Here is a 15,410-nt window from a genome sequence, read left to right as displayed (position 1 = left end):
GGCCTGGAACTTGTCCAGCTGGCCAGAGAACTCCAGAGATCAGTCCTTCCCCCAACCCCCTCGGCAATCTCCAGCACTGGAATTACCAGCCAAGCCACCACTCAGGCCTTCAAGCTTGCAGAGCAGCGCTCTCCTGACTGAACTGCCTCCCCTGTCCCTGCCATCTGTCTGGTTTTTTTGTTAGTTCTTCTTGTTTTCCTGAACAGAGCCTCACTACATAGTCCTGGCTGGTCTCGAACTTGCCATGTAGACCAGACTGGCCTCCAACTTGCAGTGACTTTCCCATCTCTGTCTCCCCAAATGTTTGGATTGCAGGCTGGTGCCAACATGCCCACTTTATTGTTTTACTTTTTTCATATTTTTACATTATTAATATCTTTTTTTATTGATCTTACCAGTTTAAAACTATTTTTGTTTAGGCTTGTTTTAGTTCATGAATGCATGTGTAGCACATGCATTCCAGTACCCTTGAAAGTCAGAACAAGGGATCCCATTTCCTAGGACTGGAGTTAGCGACAACCGTGAGTCCTCATGTGAGTATTGGGAACAAAATCTGTGTCTTCCTTCAAGAAGAGCAGCCAGTGCTTTTAACTACTGAGCCATCTTTATGAACCAATTTTTTTTCTTTTAAATTTAATTTTAGCCACACCTGGTGGCCATACCTTTAATTCCAGTTCTTAGGAGGCAGAGGCAGATAGATCTCAGTAAATCCAAGGCCAGCCTAGACTATGTATGGATTTCCAGGCTAGTCAGAGCCATATAGAAAGACCCTGTATGAAAAATAATTGTTCTGACTTTGTAAATGAATTTATTTAACTTTATTTACGTGCATTGGTGTGAAGGTGTAAGATTCCCTGTAACAGCTTTGAGCTGTTGTGTGGATCCTGGGAATTGAACCCAGGTCCACTGGAAGAGCAGCTAGTGCTCTTAACTGCAGAGCCATCTCTCCAGCCCATGCTTTGCATTTTTATCACATTTATTTATCATATGTCTGGGGGTAAACTAGCTGTAAGCCAGGGGGAGCAAGCCAGTAAGCAGAGGACAACTTGTGAAATCCATTCTCTCCTTCCACCATGTGTGTCCTGGTGACAGAACTTAGGTTGTAAAAGTTGGTGGCAAGTACCTTTACCTGCTAAACAATCTCACTAGCTTGTATGTGCAAATGTACAAAAGAAAGTACCTAATCCCCTAGAACTCCTTACAAACTGTTGTGAGCAGCCCTACATGGGTTCTTATTGCGGTAAATAAGGATCAGGATAAACAAATAGGCCGAATAGATGTTTATTCAGGGAGAAATAACTTACAACCTAGACAGATGAACACCAGGAAATTCAACCCGATCCTCTCCTGTCCGAGTCACGCCAGCAAGAGAGAGCGCCTTCCTGGCCCCCTCCGACCTCCGACCTCCTTCCTCAGGTCACCTCCGCCCATCGCTCCACCCCCCAATGGGCGTGGTCAGTGCTACAGAAGGACTACCTCACTACAGGTTCTGGGAACCAAACTTTGGTCCTCTAATGCTCTTAACCCATGAGTCATCTCTCTAGGCCTGAAATTTTTCTGAGAGTCACACCTGTAATGCTAGCCCTTGGAAGGCAGAGGCAGTAGGATCCAGTACAACTTCAATACCACCTTGACCTGCATAGCAAGTTCTTAGCCAGCCAAGGTTACAAACCAATTCTTTGTCTCTGTTGCTGTTTTTCAAGACAAGGTTCCCTATGTAGTCTTTGCTGTCCTGGAACTTGATCTGTAGATCAAGCAGGCCTGGAACTCATAGAGATCTTCCTGCCTCTGCCTTCCAGAATTAAAGGTATGTGCCAGCACCACCACCTAGCAAGAAAATATTCTTAAATTGGGCATGATGGTGCAGGCTTGTAATTACAAAACTTGGAAGTTGGAGACCAGAGGATTAAGAATTTCTGTTCAACCAGAACTGAAAGACACACCAGGTTTCATGAGACCCTGTCCAAAAAAAGGGGGGAGGAAAAGAAAATGCACCATGATTTTATTTCATCTATATTCCTTACTTTTAAGGATTTATTGTTTTGATTATGTATATATTTGTGCATCTGCATTAGGATATATGTACCAGAGTGTGAATGCCTGTAAAGGCCAGAGGCTTTGGATCTCCTACAGATGGAAATGGAGTTATGTGAGCTGCTTGCCATGGATGCTGGGAACCAGACTCCAGTCCTCTGGAAGAGCAGCATGTATTCTTAACCTCTGAGCTGTCTCTCCAGTTCCTGTTCTTGCTTATTTTATTATTTATTTTATTTTTTGGCTTTTCAAGGCAGAGTTTTTCTGTGTAGTGCTGACTGTCCTGGAACTGTCGCTATAGACCAGGCTGGCCTTGAATTTACAGAGATCCACCTGCTTCTGTGTGTGCCACCACCTCTTGGCCCCTGCTTACTTTACAAATGGTCTACATAGCTGGTTTATTTAGGGCTGGTAAGAAGGACCAGAGGTAAAGGCGATTACCTTGCAAGATGGACAACGTGAGTTTGATTCCTGTGCCCAAGTGTAGGAGTGAACTGAAAGTTGTTCTCTGACTGCCACAATGCCAATATGGCACACACAAGCCCAAACTCACAAATCTAGCAGGACTGGAGAGATGGCTCATCAGAGTATCGGCTGTTCTCCAGAAGACCTGGGTCTGATTCCCAGCACCCACGTAGTGACTCCCAAATATCTCTAACAGGAAATTCAATGCCCTCTTTTAGCCTCCAAGAGCCTTATGTGGTACACACACACACACACACACACACACACACACACACACATTTAAAATATATATATGTAGTTTATTAAAGCATTTACTATCAGTGTAGCATTTACTTTTCGTATTCAGTAAATTTTGTACAGGACAAGGTAGAGAGCACTTAATCAGGAGGCAGAAACTAGGGGAATCTCTGTGACTTCAAGGCCAGCCTTTTCTACACACAGTGAGCTCCAGGACAGCCATCTTTCTTCGTCAGAGCCTTTTCGTACCATTATTTACTTAGTACAGGTTCCTAGAAGCAAGAGCACTGGGTCAAAGAGGATATACCATGTAAAAGTTCTCAATTACTCAAGGATTACTGGGTCAAAGAGGATGGCTCATTCATAGCATTTCAAATAAAAATATTGCCAAACTGCTTTCCAGGAAGCTTTCCTAATTCATACCAGCTGTGTGGGGACTGCACACCAATTTCTCTGTTCCTATCCTTTTTGCTGTGGCACGTTCGTGTGGGTTTGTTGGCTGGATTTTGCTATTTAATCCAGACTGGCCTGGAGTTTGTGTGTTAGGTGCGTGGTCTTGCTGCCTTTGCCTTGTGTCGTCTAGGACTGCAAGCATGCATCTCCCAACTTCTTTGCACACTTCATTCTACCGAGTACCATTTTATTTCAGAATCTGCCTCCAACAAAATTTTTTGCCCCCACCTTGGTTTTTTGATCTAAACTTGAACTCCTGACCTCCATTTTTCCACCAGCCTAATGTTAGGATTACAGGTGTGAAACACCAAGCCTGGCTTTAAGTTGTTTTTAAAAAAAAAAAAAAAAAGAAACATCCAGTTTGTAAGTCCCTGTCTGCTGACCACTGACAGAGGCCCACAAGAGCACGCTTACTACTTGGAAAGTTTCCAACCTGCCTTAATTCTCAGGCAGATGCGAATTATTTTTACAAATCACTATGGTGGAACATACTGCAAAGGCGTCGGCTCTCCCTGCCAAGAAGCAACTTCTCGCGGGATCTCGGTGGTCGTTGGGTCCTCGGACAGGACTACAAACCCCAACATGCAACGCGCTCCAAGGTCCAAGCAGCCGAATAAGGCACGAAGCCCATGTCACGTGTCCGTCTGCGTCAAGTGGCCGGTCGTCTCTCCCACGCCTTTTTCTTCCGCTTGCACCTTGGTCGCCATTTTGTGTTGAAGGTTGTAGAACCTCCAAGTCTCGTCGACTCTATGGTGGAGCATTTCGGGGTTCGACCAATCCTAACCTCGATCTCAGAAAAAGAACCCGCCTTTATCCGCAAGGAGGCGGGAATTGCCACGAAGCTCCTGTGGAGAGTGAGGAAGAAGCTGAAAAAGACCAATAAGAAAGAAGGAGTTGGTGACGTTAACCAATTGGAACGCGTGAAGATAACGGCCAATGGGAGTGGAGTGACTCCGGGACACGTGGGTGGGTGCTGAGCACTGAGACCAAGGGCTAAAGCTGGGAGGTGAGTCAGTCACCTTGAGCAGCTGGAGTGCCTGAGCCGAGCAGGGGCTGCAGGGGAGTGGGAGTGCAGGTGACTTGGGGTCGGGAGCCAGGAGTGCGTAAAGCTGCGACCCGGGCCACATGAAGCAGCATTTGCCTCCAGGGATGGGGAAAGGCTACGGGAGTCTTTAAGCTTTATCAATTAATGTTAATTACCAACGGTAATGAGCGATAAACGGCCGCTGGGGAGAGTAGGGGACAGCTTTGTAACATGGGCAGGATCCTGCACATCTGCCAGTTTCTGCCTCCAGCCTTCCCGGGAGACTATTCCTTTTCGCAACATTTCCCTCTTGGGGCCTGGGCCGCCTCCTTTCATTTCCGATCTCGGTTGCTGTCCTGCAGACCCGCTGCGCAGAAAGTAGTTGACCCCGGAATTGGCACTGTCCTTCTGACCTCTAATGCCCTCCTTAGCTGGGGCACTGGCAAAGAGGGGTCGGGGAGGTGGATGGGGACAACAGAAGGTCACTACTATAAGCAAACAACCAGGCTTTCATAGGAATTACGGGTTTTTTCCCTCTCTTCTTGCAGATTGAAAAATGCAGACCACCAAGGCACTGCTCGTTACTCCAGTTCTGGTAAGCTGTGGTTCGGGGTTACTCTATAGTGCAGTGTATGGTATGGGTGCGATCTTGTTTAATGAATGGACTGAGGAGCTGGCGCCCCATGATGGTGAAGGCTCTTTGGGGGAGGCTATAGGATGTGGTGCAGGTAACCTATCCTTACTCAGGCCTGTAAACCAAGCTGTCATGTCTTTCTGAGTGTCCTCAGAGAGGCTAGAAATGACCTTTTGTTGTAGTCCTGGCTTAGATGTAGCCAGACAACCGGAAGGCAGTTTTGCTAAACCTTGCCTGCATGTTCAGTTCATCTGGAAAGCTTACCACTCTCAGGGCCTAGACTGCACCTTAGACCAATTGCATCAGACTGTGTGAAAGGAGGTGGTTTTTTTAGAACTCCTCAGGTGATTCCAATTTTCTGCCAAGTTTGAGAGTCATTGTACTAAATAACATTTCAAATCCATTTCACTGGGGCCTCTCCTAAGATGGCTGTTCCCAGAGCCAATCCAGGCCTTCTGGCCCACTGCATGAGGTATGTTGCTGTGAGTGCATTTTAGTAAATTTATCCCTCTGGTGCCTTTTGCTATCGCAGTACACTTCCTATAGCTGATTGGATGTTTGTGCTTTGGTACCTGGTTTGGTTTGGGTTTGGTTCTGAGAATGAGCCCAGAGCCTTGTGAGTGCTCTCCAGCCTTGTCCATGATGCCTAATGGTGCTGGCTGCCACTACTGGCTACTGCAGACTTAACTGTATCTGGAGCAAACCCACCCGAGAGAAAGAAGAATAAATGAAGTGGTCTGGAAATTCATTGGACAGGTTTTGACAGACTAATCAATTAGGTTGGGTGTTGGTTTTGCCTGATTTGAAGCGATATATCTTTCTGATTTTACAGATCCGCTCCTGTACCAGGGGTCTAATCAGGCCTGTGTCTGCCTCCCTCTTGAGTAGACCAGAGGCCCCATCTAAACAGGTAAGGAAGTAAGGCTCTCCCTAGGCTGTGGTCCCTCCAGTTAACTAAATTGCTCTTAGGAAAATTAGAGAAGCTGTGAAGCTCTTGTAATGCCAAGACTCAAAATGACAATCATGTATGACTAGCCCTGTCTGAAAATGTCCTAGGGCTAACCGACATTCTCCCTGAAAGCAGGGTGTCTTGCCCGGGTCAGACTGTCACCAGCGATTTTTTAGCTCATGTGGTTGGGGTGAGTGGAGCTGGCCACCTGGCCACCTGTCATGCCTCATTGCCCCTTGTCCCCTCATCCCTCCTTCCCTCTCTTCTAGCCTTCCAGTAGCTGCTCCGCTCTCCAGGTGGCCAGACGGGAATTCCAGACCAGTGCTGTGTCCCGGGACATTGACACAGCTGCCAAGTTTATTGGTGCTGGGGCTGCCACAGTTGGTGTGGCTGGCTCAGGGGCTGGCATTGGAACAGTGTTTGGTAGCTTGATTATTGGCTATGCCAGGTAAGCTTGGGGTTGCCCACTGTATACCTCAGTATAAGTTCCACCCCATTGGGGCAGAATCTTAGCAGGAAGGGATCCTTCAAGTTGATGTTATTTCCCTCCTATTTCTCCCATGACCTAAGTCAAAATTGAAGTATGTGTCCCACACGCCACATGTGAACTTACCAAGTTTGTTAGTTTCCTATCCATGTCCCCAGGTAGGTTTAGGTAGGCCCTTTGGGAATGGTAGCATCCTCCCCTCCCTCCCCCCCTCCCCTGTACCCTCACCCTTTCCTGTCCCTGGCAGGAACCCGTCTCTCAAGCAACAGCTCTTCTCCTATGCCATTCTGGGCTTCGCCCTGTCTGAGGCCATGGGGCTCTTCTGTTTGATGGTCGCCTTCCTCATCCTCTTCGCCATGTGAGGCTCCATGGGGTCAGCCAGCCATCCCTGCTGCTTCGACTCCATGCCAAGCCTGGTGCTGGAGTGTGCTAAGCTTTACCATTAAACAATGTTTCTCTAAACCATATGCCTGTGCCTATCTTTCTACTCTGGGGGCTTGAGGAGGGTCTGATGAAGTGGTGAGAAGTGACACTTGGGTCATTCTTGGTGACAAGGAAGTGGGCAGAGTATGGAATGGTCCCTGTGTCTCAGAAGAGCTATGAAATAGCCTGGGTAGTGATGGTTGGTGCTTTGTCCCTTTCAAGTGTAGCATATTGACAGATGGGTGGGTGCCATTTTGTTCTGTTTTGTTTTGTTTTATGTTTTTTTTTTTGGGGGGGGGCAGGTATCTTGTTTTATTTTGTCAAGTCCTCAGGGCCTTGCTATGTGGCTCTGGCTGGCCGGGAACTTGCTATGTAGACCATGTTAGCTTTGAAATCATAGCGATCTACGTACTTCTACCTTTCAAGTGCTGAGATTAAAGGCATGTGTCACCTATTGTTTTTAACAGGTAACATTTATTTTTGGTTTTTTAAGATTGGGTTTCTCTGTGTAACAGCTCTGGCTGTCCTGGAACTCTCTCTGTAGAAGGCTGGTCTTGAACTCAAAAGAGATCAGCCTGCATCTGCCTCCTGAGTGCTGGGATTGGTACACCACCATCGCCCAGCATCAGCTAACATTTTTAAGGAGCTAAATTTGCAACAAGCTCTTTGCTATTTGGTAGCACTCCTGTGAATAAGAAACAGATTTTCAAGGGAAGTGCAGCATGTTAAAGGTCGAAGTTTTGAGCTGATGAGATAACCCTATGGGGTAAAAGCTTTTGTTTGGAGACGGGGTTTCCCTGTAGCACTGGCTGTCCTGGAACTCACTCTGTAGATGAGGCTGGTCTCTGCCTTCCAAATGGTGGGATTAAAGGGTGTACCACCACACCCATCCCAGAAAAGGTTCTTGCTATAATAGCCTACCAACTTGAGTTTAATTCTGGGAGTCCACAAAAGATGGAGGTTGGGGTCAGCCTCCTCGGTTGTATCTAGTTCCCTCTTCAGTTTCATTTGTCACCGTCAGTTTCTCTTGGTAACCTTTTAAAACGGTCTTGAATAAACAGAAGAAGCACAGTTTCCTCTTAGAGAGTTTATAATCTTTAAGTCCTGTGAGTTCAAGACCAGCCTGGTCTATAAGAGCTAGTTCCAGGACAGCCTGCAAAACCACAGTGAAACCCTGTCTCAGAAAAACAAAACAAACAGAAAAGACTGAATGTACTTTTGCAGTGTGGACTAATGAACTGCATAGACAACTTCCTGTAGCATTTTTTTCTGTGCCTAGGCCTTATCTCACCTTCAGTTGACTAGAATGACACTGATACCCCAGGTAAGATAATGATTAAAGTGCTGCCACCCCCAGACATACACAAGCAAAAATACACTTCATGTATATGTGTGCATGTATATGAAAACTGGCATGAGAGTTTACATGCATGCAGAACTCAGAGGCTGGAAAAGGCTGTGGGATCCCCAGGAATTGGAGCTACAGGCAGATGTGGGTGGTGGTGGAACCTGAATCCACGTCTGCAAAAACAGTATGCACTCTTTGGTTTTTTGAGAGAGGGTTTCTTTGTGTAGCCCTGGCTGGCCTGGAACCAGCTCTGTAGACCAGGCTTGCTTGAATTCAGAGATCTGCCTACCTCTGCCTCCCCAGCCCGGCAAGAACAGTATGCACTCTCAACCATTAAGCCAGCTCTCCCATCTGGAATAAGTCATTTTTATAAGTAAAGAAACAAAGAAGAATCCTGCCTAAGTAGTAAAACTCTAGGACCTATTCTTATCACTGTGCTGACTCGTTGAGTGTATGAGTTCAGTGACAAGCCCAAGGTCATGCAGCAAGCCAGCATTTGCAACCCACGTCCATTTAACATCTACACCTGTATTTCTCAGTGTTGTAAATGGGGCCAGGTTGGTCAGTGGTTGTCTTGAGGGGTGTTTCTGTTCCATGAAGTTATTAGGAGCATTCCTAACATAGCCACTAGATAATTAGTAGCAACAGATTCTCAAGCTGACAAATTCATTGACAAATTCCCTCTTAGTTGGTTTTCCCCAGGGTTGCCAAGCAGTGGTAAATCCAAAAACAGACTGGCAATCTCAGGCCAAAGACGGGAAGAGCACTGAGGTGGACCTGGCAAAGTGTCACTAAGGAGCAAGCAGTAGATTAACTCGCAGTGCTGCTCCAGGAACAGAAGACCATGGCCCTTGGGGACACCATGTTGGCACCCTTGCTGGGTCACTTCTTTAGAGGTAATCGAGGAACACTCCCCAGGGAATGTAGCTGCCTGTGAAATGCCAAGAACCTATTTTTCCTCAAGAGCCTGCTAAGGATCTTCCATCCCATCCCAGGCTTCAAAGAGCCTTGGAGTTGACTGAACTTAACAGATCAGCAGGGATGCCAGTCTGGCAGGTGGACTCCTCTTAGAGGGGATGGTGCTTTCATATCCACCCTCCTCTCTAAGGATTTTTAGGGTCTGTGGCACAGGAGTTGGTGCATGCATGAGACCATTTTTCTCAGTGCAAAATATTTGTAAATGAAAAGATGTTTTGGTCTTGGGGGCAGTTATGAGAATAAACTGCTCTTGAGAAGAGCATAGGAACCACAATCTTAGGAACTGAGCATGAATGTGGCTCAGTGGTAGACTGCTTGCCTGCATGTTTGAAAATCCTGGATTCATTCACAGTTTGGGGGTGGAGGGGAGCATGGAGATCAGAAATGCATGGACTTGGGAGGCAAACAGAAAGACAAATCTCAGCCCTGCCCTGCCCTATCCCAGCTAAGATGTTAATAATAACTCCTGAGTGGTAACTTCTTCATCTACCATGGGAATGAGACTGAGTTCTGGTGATGATAACAAAAGGAGATGTTATAGGCAAATGTGTAAAGGAGGTAGTGTACAAAATACTGCATATGTGTACAGATGTTTTCCTGCATGTATGTGTGCCAGGTTTTACATGTTTCCGGGGACCAGGGCTTTAGGCAAGCATTCAACCAAATGAGCTGTACCCTGCCCCCGTCCACCTTATTTTTTGACAGTCTCATTGACTCTGGAACTCAGATACTTTTAATTAGCACGAGTCTCTGTGGGTATGTGTGTGAGTGTAGGTGCCTCAGTTAGTCGGAAGTGTCGTACCCTCTGGAGTTGGAGTTTGAAGCACTTGGGAGCTGCCCAGTGTGGGTGCTGGGAGCCAAACATGGCGAAGCAGTTATGACCACAAAGCCGTCATTCCAGCCCCCCCAAACCCAGCTTTTACATGAGAGCTGGAGCTCTTAACTCAGGTTCCTATGCCTGGGCAGCAAGCACTTTACCCTCTGGGATGCTCTTTATTACATTATTAAACAGCTGTTGTGTGGCTGGGGTAGTGGTGATGTTTGCCTTTAACCCCAGCGGGAGGCAAAGCCAGGTGGATCTCAAGGAGACCAAGGCCAGCCTGGGCTACTGAGTGAGTTCCAGGACAGGCTCCAAAGCGACACAGAGAAGCCCTGTCTTGAAGAGAGAGAGAGAGAGCTGTTGTGGATGAGTGTGGTGGCTTATGCTAGGATTCCCAGTACTCTCAGGAAGATGGAAGCAAACGTATTAAGGAATTTAAGGCCAGCCTTTCCTACATAGCTAGGTCCAAGCCAGCCAGGCTGTGTGACATCCTGCTTCAAACACCACCAACAGAACTGAATAGATTGATGTCTGTGTGTGTAGTTGGAAGGAGAAGTAGTTTCAATTTTCAGTTATTAGAAGTTTTAAAGTACCTGGTCCAAATTCTGACTTTTCCTTAGTTCAGAATTTATGGTCTAGTCGGGAAATGTTCATGAATTCTTGGTATTGCACCAAGACAAAAGCCTGAGTGCTGGAGGGGAAGGAATGCCCAGACAACACTGGGACACACACTTGCAAGTAGGAGCAGAATCTTCATAGTGCATCTTTTCAGAAAGGTTATCCGAACACTTTTCAGTGCCTATTGTCTGAGGATGGCACTTGCAAAGTGTTACCAAACTGTATTGGCCCAGTGCAGAAGCCGGGAAGGAAAGGGAGATTTAGAGCTGGATACCTCTCCTCTGAGACACTGGCCCAACCGTCAGCCATCCCCAGAGGGCATAAAAGGAATTCCAGAAAGCACGCAGTTGCCCTCTGACCAAGTTGCCTGTGGAAAGTAGCCAGATGTTGTCTTGAAAAGATCAGTGAAACCTGGAAGAAGTTCGCCAGCTTCCTCTGTGTTCACCTGACTTCTCAGATCATCCCCCCCCCCCCCCGCGCTGTCAGTGCCTCCAGAGTCCCTCAAATGCTGAAGAGTTATGGCCAGGGAAAGGGCCAGTGGCTTCCATGCGAGGCCTCCTTTCCATCCTGCTGACCTTTGTGCAGGAACCTAATGGCCCTACGGCTATAAGGACAGCTGCCCCCGGGCTCCCTGCTCTAGAGAAGACCAGATGTGAGCAACCAAACCACTGACATAAAGCAGCAAGTGCTATAATAATAAAAGGCATGAATAACCAACCATAAGAACCAGAAGAGGGAGTAATTAGCACTAATACACACTAATAATAATAGACCTGGAAATGTTACGGCTTGGCAGAGAAAGTGGACTCCTAACCCACTTTAAAGGATGCGTAAGAATAATAAGAGTTTATTATTAGCCCTGGCAGTCTTTGTGCCCATTCATTATCACGTTTTCTGCTTTTAGTATCTTCAGTGGTTGTCCCAGTCCCAGTTTTACAATGAGGGGCAGAGGTTTGGAGAGGTTAAGTAACTAATATTCTGGTAGAGCAGAGGGCAAGAGTATATATATATATATATGTATATACATATATATATATATATTTTTACATGAACCAGTCAGCCAGTCAGTCACCTTTTATTGGACACTAGGACACTAGTTCTTAGTCAGGATTTGAAGATTCAGCCACAGTTGAGTTCTTCATGGATGGCAGTGGGACAGGCGGTTATGCTCAAGCGTGCAGTGCCATCCATAGCGACCCTTCTTCAGTGGTACTTGCGTCGCCGCTCATGTTTTGAGTTCCTTGTAAGAAATGCAGTAGCTGAAAACCACGTAGGCTGCCAGCACCATGTTAATCCCCGAGATGCTGCCTTTCCGCGCACATTGATGTATTTGTTGTAACCTCTCTGGAAGGCTCCCACAATGCCACTGGGGGTGAAATTCCGCATCAAGATCCTGCTTGGCAACTCTCCAAGTTTAACCTCCATGAGCTCCTTCTCCTTCAGTGCCACGATCGACACCATCTTGCAGTCCCGGTGTCCCGAGCTAGAGTATTTTAAGCAGAAAAAAATATCTTGTAGAAAGGCCTAAAAAAGGCTGGGGGCATGGTGACACACGCCTTTAATCCCAGTACCAGGGAGGCAGAGACAGGTGGATTGCTGTGAGTTCCAGGTCACCAGAGCTGTTTAGTGAGACCATCTAAAAAAAGGGGGGGAGGGGGGATGAGGCAGAAAGAGACAAACCAGGGAAGTACCAATTATCCATACAGGGCTTGTCACTTTTAAAGCACTGTGCTGCTGGGCATGGTGGTGCATGCCTTTAGTCCCAGCTTCGGGAGGCAGAGGCAGGCGGGTCTCTCTGAGTTTGAAGCCAGACTGGTCTATAGAGTGAGTTCTGGACACCCAGAGCTACATGGAGAAACCCTGCCTGGGAAAAACCAAACAAAAAGCCTCACTGGTGTAAACATCAGTCTCATCCTCAGAAAAGCCTCGAGGGGTGGTATCTTCAACATTGCATAATACAAAAACAAACAAACAAAAAAGGACTTTTAAGAAGGTGGGACATGAAACATATTAATCTTTGGCCAAGTATGATGGAAGGAACATGCCTTTTATCCCAATACTGGTGAGGCAGAGGCAGGTAGATTCTTAGTCTATATAGTCAATTCCAGAACTGCACAGTGAAACACTAATCTTTTTGGGAGGTATGTTAGTGAGAGGGTCTCATAGACCAGCCTGGCCTCAAAGATATATATAGCTCTTCCTCCTAAGTGCTAGGATTACAGGATTGTGATACCAAGCCTGGCTCTAAAAGTCAAATCTCTTAGCTGGTGGTGGTGGTGCACGCCTTTAGTTCCAGCACTCAGGAGGTGAGTTTGAGGCCAGTCTGGTCTACAGAACTAGTTTAGGACAACCAGGGCTGTTAGACAGAGAAACCCTGTCTCAGAAACACAAACAAACAAAATCTCTTAAACTAGTCAAGCATGGTGGCTGATGCCATTATCCCAGCACTGGAGGCTGAGGCAAGATCTTTCAGGTTTGAGGACAGCCCATGTGTAACCCTGTCTCAAAAACCAAACCAAAGAACCTAATCTCTTACTTCTGAATCTAAGGCAATCTTCTTCTGGTTATTGCCCTATTATTTCCAGCCCTTGAACTTGAAACTTGTTTATAACTTGTTATAACCCTAGCACTCAGGGGGCTGAAGATCAGTGGGAATTTGAGGCTAATCTTGCTATGTAGGTAGATGGAGAGAGAGAACAGTAGTGTATCGTGAGAATACCATTCCAAAGGCAGGTTTTGGGTCTTTGTGACAGGAACCAGGTTTGGCTCGAAGCACACACATAGGGTTTCGAAACTGTCCACAACTCCAGTTACAGGAGATCCAAAAATGCCTTCTTCTGACCTCCATGGGCACCAGGCACACACATGGTACACAGACAAACATTCAGGCAAAACATTCATACCTGTAAATTAAAATAATGTTTTAATAAAACGTTCTCATTTTAAAAAAAAAAAATCAATCTCAGGACTGGAGAGATGGCTCAGAAGTTAAGAACACAGACTGCTCTTCCAGAGGTCCTGAGTTAAATTCCCAGCAACCACATGGTGGCTCATAACCACCTGTAATGAGATCTGGTGCCCTCTTCTGGCTTGCAGGCATAAATGCAGACAGAACACTATACATAATAAATAAATCTTTAAAAAAATCAAAACCAGGTGGGTGGTTGATGGGGGTATGTTTCTCTTATTGGTTGGTGAATAAAACATGGTGGCCAATAGAGGCAGGGAGATAGGCAGGACTAGGAGAAGAGGAGAATTCTGGGAGGGGTAGGCCGGAAATAGCCACCATGTAGCCCACCAATGGAGTAGCAGGTCCAGACCCTTCTCTGGTAAGCTCAGACCACATGCATGGAAAAATAGATTGATAGAAATGGGTTAATAATTAAGACAGAGCTAGCCAATAAGAAGCCCTAGTCACCGACAACAGTTTCATAATTAATGTAGGGTCTGTGTGTTCATTTGGGACTAAAACGGTGTTGAGACCCTGCCAGGCCAGAAGCTTACAGCAATAGGCCTGGCAGCACGTACCTTTAATCCTAGCACTCCTGAGGAAGAGGCAGGCAGGTGTTCCAGGCCAGCCAGGTATACAAAGTGAGTTCCAGGACAGCCAGGACTATTACACAAAGAAACCCTGTCTAGGGAAAAAAAAATCAAATCCAAACAAAGATATATCAAGAAAACATAGCCAAAGCCACAGAGAAACCCTGTCTGGACACCGCCCCCCCAAAAAAGAAAAGAAACCATGGAACCTCTATAAAATATTTTACTGATTAGTTTTATTTCATGTTAAGTTCCTAAGATAAATTATACTAAGCCATATGCTGGATTCACAAATAACAAGATAGAGCCCCAGGTGATGTGTGGTTTTAGGGTGCAGAGGGCAGGGCAACTCATCCCAAAGGACCATAATTAATAAAATGACAAGGTAAATGTAGTGAGTGTGGGTGTGGCAGTGGCACAAAGTAGCTTGAGCTTGTCTGGAGGCAGGTGCGGTCCTGCCACTTGCTCTCAGTTTGACCCTGTGTGTGACTGACCTGTGTACTTGTTGTCTTTCTGCCTGTCAGAAAAGTCTAATAACAGGCCTTGTATCACAGAGCTGGTGAAAGGCATAAATAAGGTAAACCAGATAAAAAAGTGTGTGGCCTTAAGCACTCAATTAACAGCAGCTTCAAAACAAAAAAAAGTATTAGCTATTTCTAAATCCCCAGACCATTTGAGAAAATGCACACATTAAGAAAACGAAGGCTTTTTTTGTTAATTTGGTTTTAAGAGATAGGGTTTTGCTGCATAGCCCTGACTTTCCTGGAACTCACTCTGTAGACTATGTTGATCTAGAACTCACAGAGATCTGCCTGCCTCTGCTTCCCAGTGCTGGGATCAAAGGTGTGCACCATTACTGCCTGATTTGCAAGCCAGGTTTTTTACATGTTGGTTTTTGGTTTTGGAGACAAGGTGTCACTTTGTAGCCCAGACTGACCTTGTACTCAATTTATGGTGGTCAACTACTCTGGAACTCAGGACCTCCTGTCTCCTCAGCTTTCCTAGTGCTGGAATTACAAGCATGTGCCATCATAGGAACCAGGCTTCTGGGGTGAGGTGGGGTGGGATGTTGGGGAACCATAATCCAAAGTGAGGCTCTGGCTGTTTGTTCTAGAATAGTATTCATAAATGTGCTGAAGTAAGCAGCTACATATGGAGACCTTGTCTCAAACAAGCAAAACCTTATACACTTAGTTTAGAAGTATCAGTATGTTTGGTTGGTTTACTTGTTTTGTTTTTTGTTTTTGTGTGTGTTTGTGTGTTTTTTAAAGGGGATTGTTTTTTTGTTTGTTTGTTTGTTTGGTTTTTGGAGACAGGATTTCTCTATATAACAGCCCTGGCTGTCCTGGAACTTGCTTTATAGACTAGGTTGGCCCAGAAATTATAGAGATTCTCCTGCC

The 15,410-nt window shown here is 46.1% G+C and overlaps 1 protein-coding gene and 1 pseudogene across 2 annotated transcripts; one reads left to right on the top strand and one right to left on the bottom strand.

Annotated features, from left to right (window-relative positions):
* Positions 1–4,216: 4,216 nt before the first annotated feature.
* Positions 4,217–6,748, top strand: Atp5mc1 (ATP synthase membrane subunit c locus 1). 2 transcript variants are annotated; one of them, XM_051207374.1, is made up of 5 exons: positions 4,217–4,264; positions 4,762–4,808; positions 5,680–5,757; positions 6,066–6,244; positions 6,531–6,748. In XM_051207374.1, the coding sequence occupies exons 2-5, from the start codon at positions 4,770–4,772 to the stop codon at positions 6,643–6,645; spliced, it is 411 nt and encodes a 136-aa protein (XP_051063331.1). In that variant the 5' UTR covers positions 4,217–4,264; positions 4,762–4,769; the 3' UTR covers positions 6,646–6,748. The 2 variants fall into 2 exon arrangements, with proteins under 2 accessions (XP_051063331.1, XP_051063252.1); XM_051207295.1 differs by having other exon boundaries at positions 4,228–4,288.
* A 4,925-nt stretch (positions 6,749–11,673) lies between these two features.
* Positions 11,674–11,943, bottom strand: LOC127221398 (ATP synthase subunit f, mitochondrial-like; annotated as a pseudogene).
* Between the last annotated feature and the right edge of the window lie 3,467 nt (positions 11,944–15,410).

The sequence above is a fragment of the Phodopus roborovskii genome, unplaced genomic scaffold (genome assembly GCF_943737965.1).
Source record: "Phodopus roborovskii unplaced genomic scaffold, PHOROB, whole genome shotgun sequence".
In the NCBI taxonomy this organism is placed as follows: Eukaryota; Metazoa; Chordata; class Mammalia; order Rodentia; family Cricetidae; genus Phodopus; species Phodopus roborovskii.
Note: the sequence above shows the minus strand (reverse complement) of the source record. Positions and strands in the feature narration are given on the sequence as shown.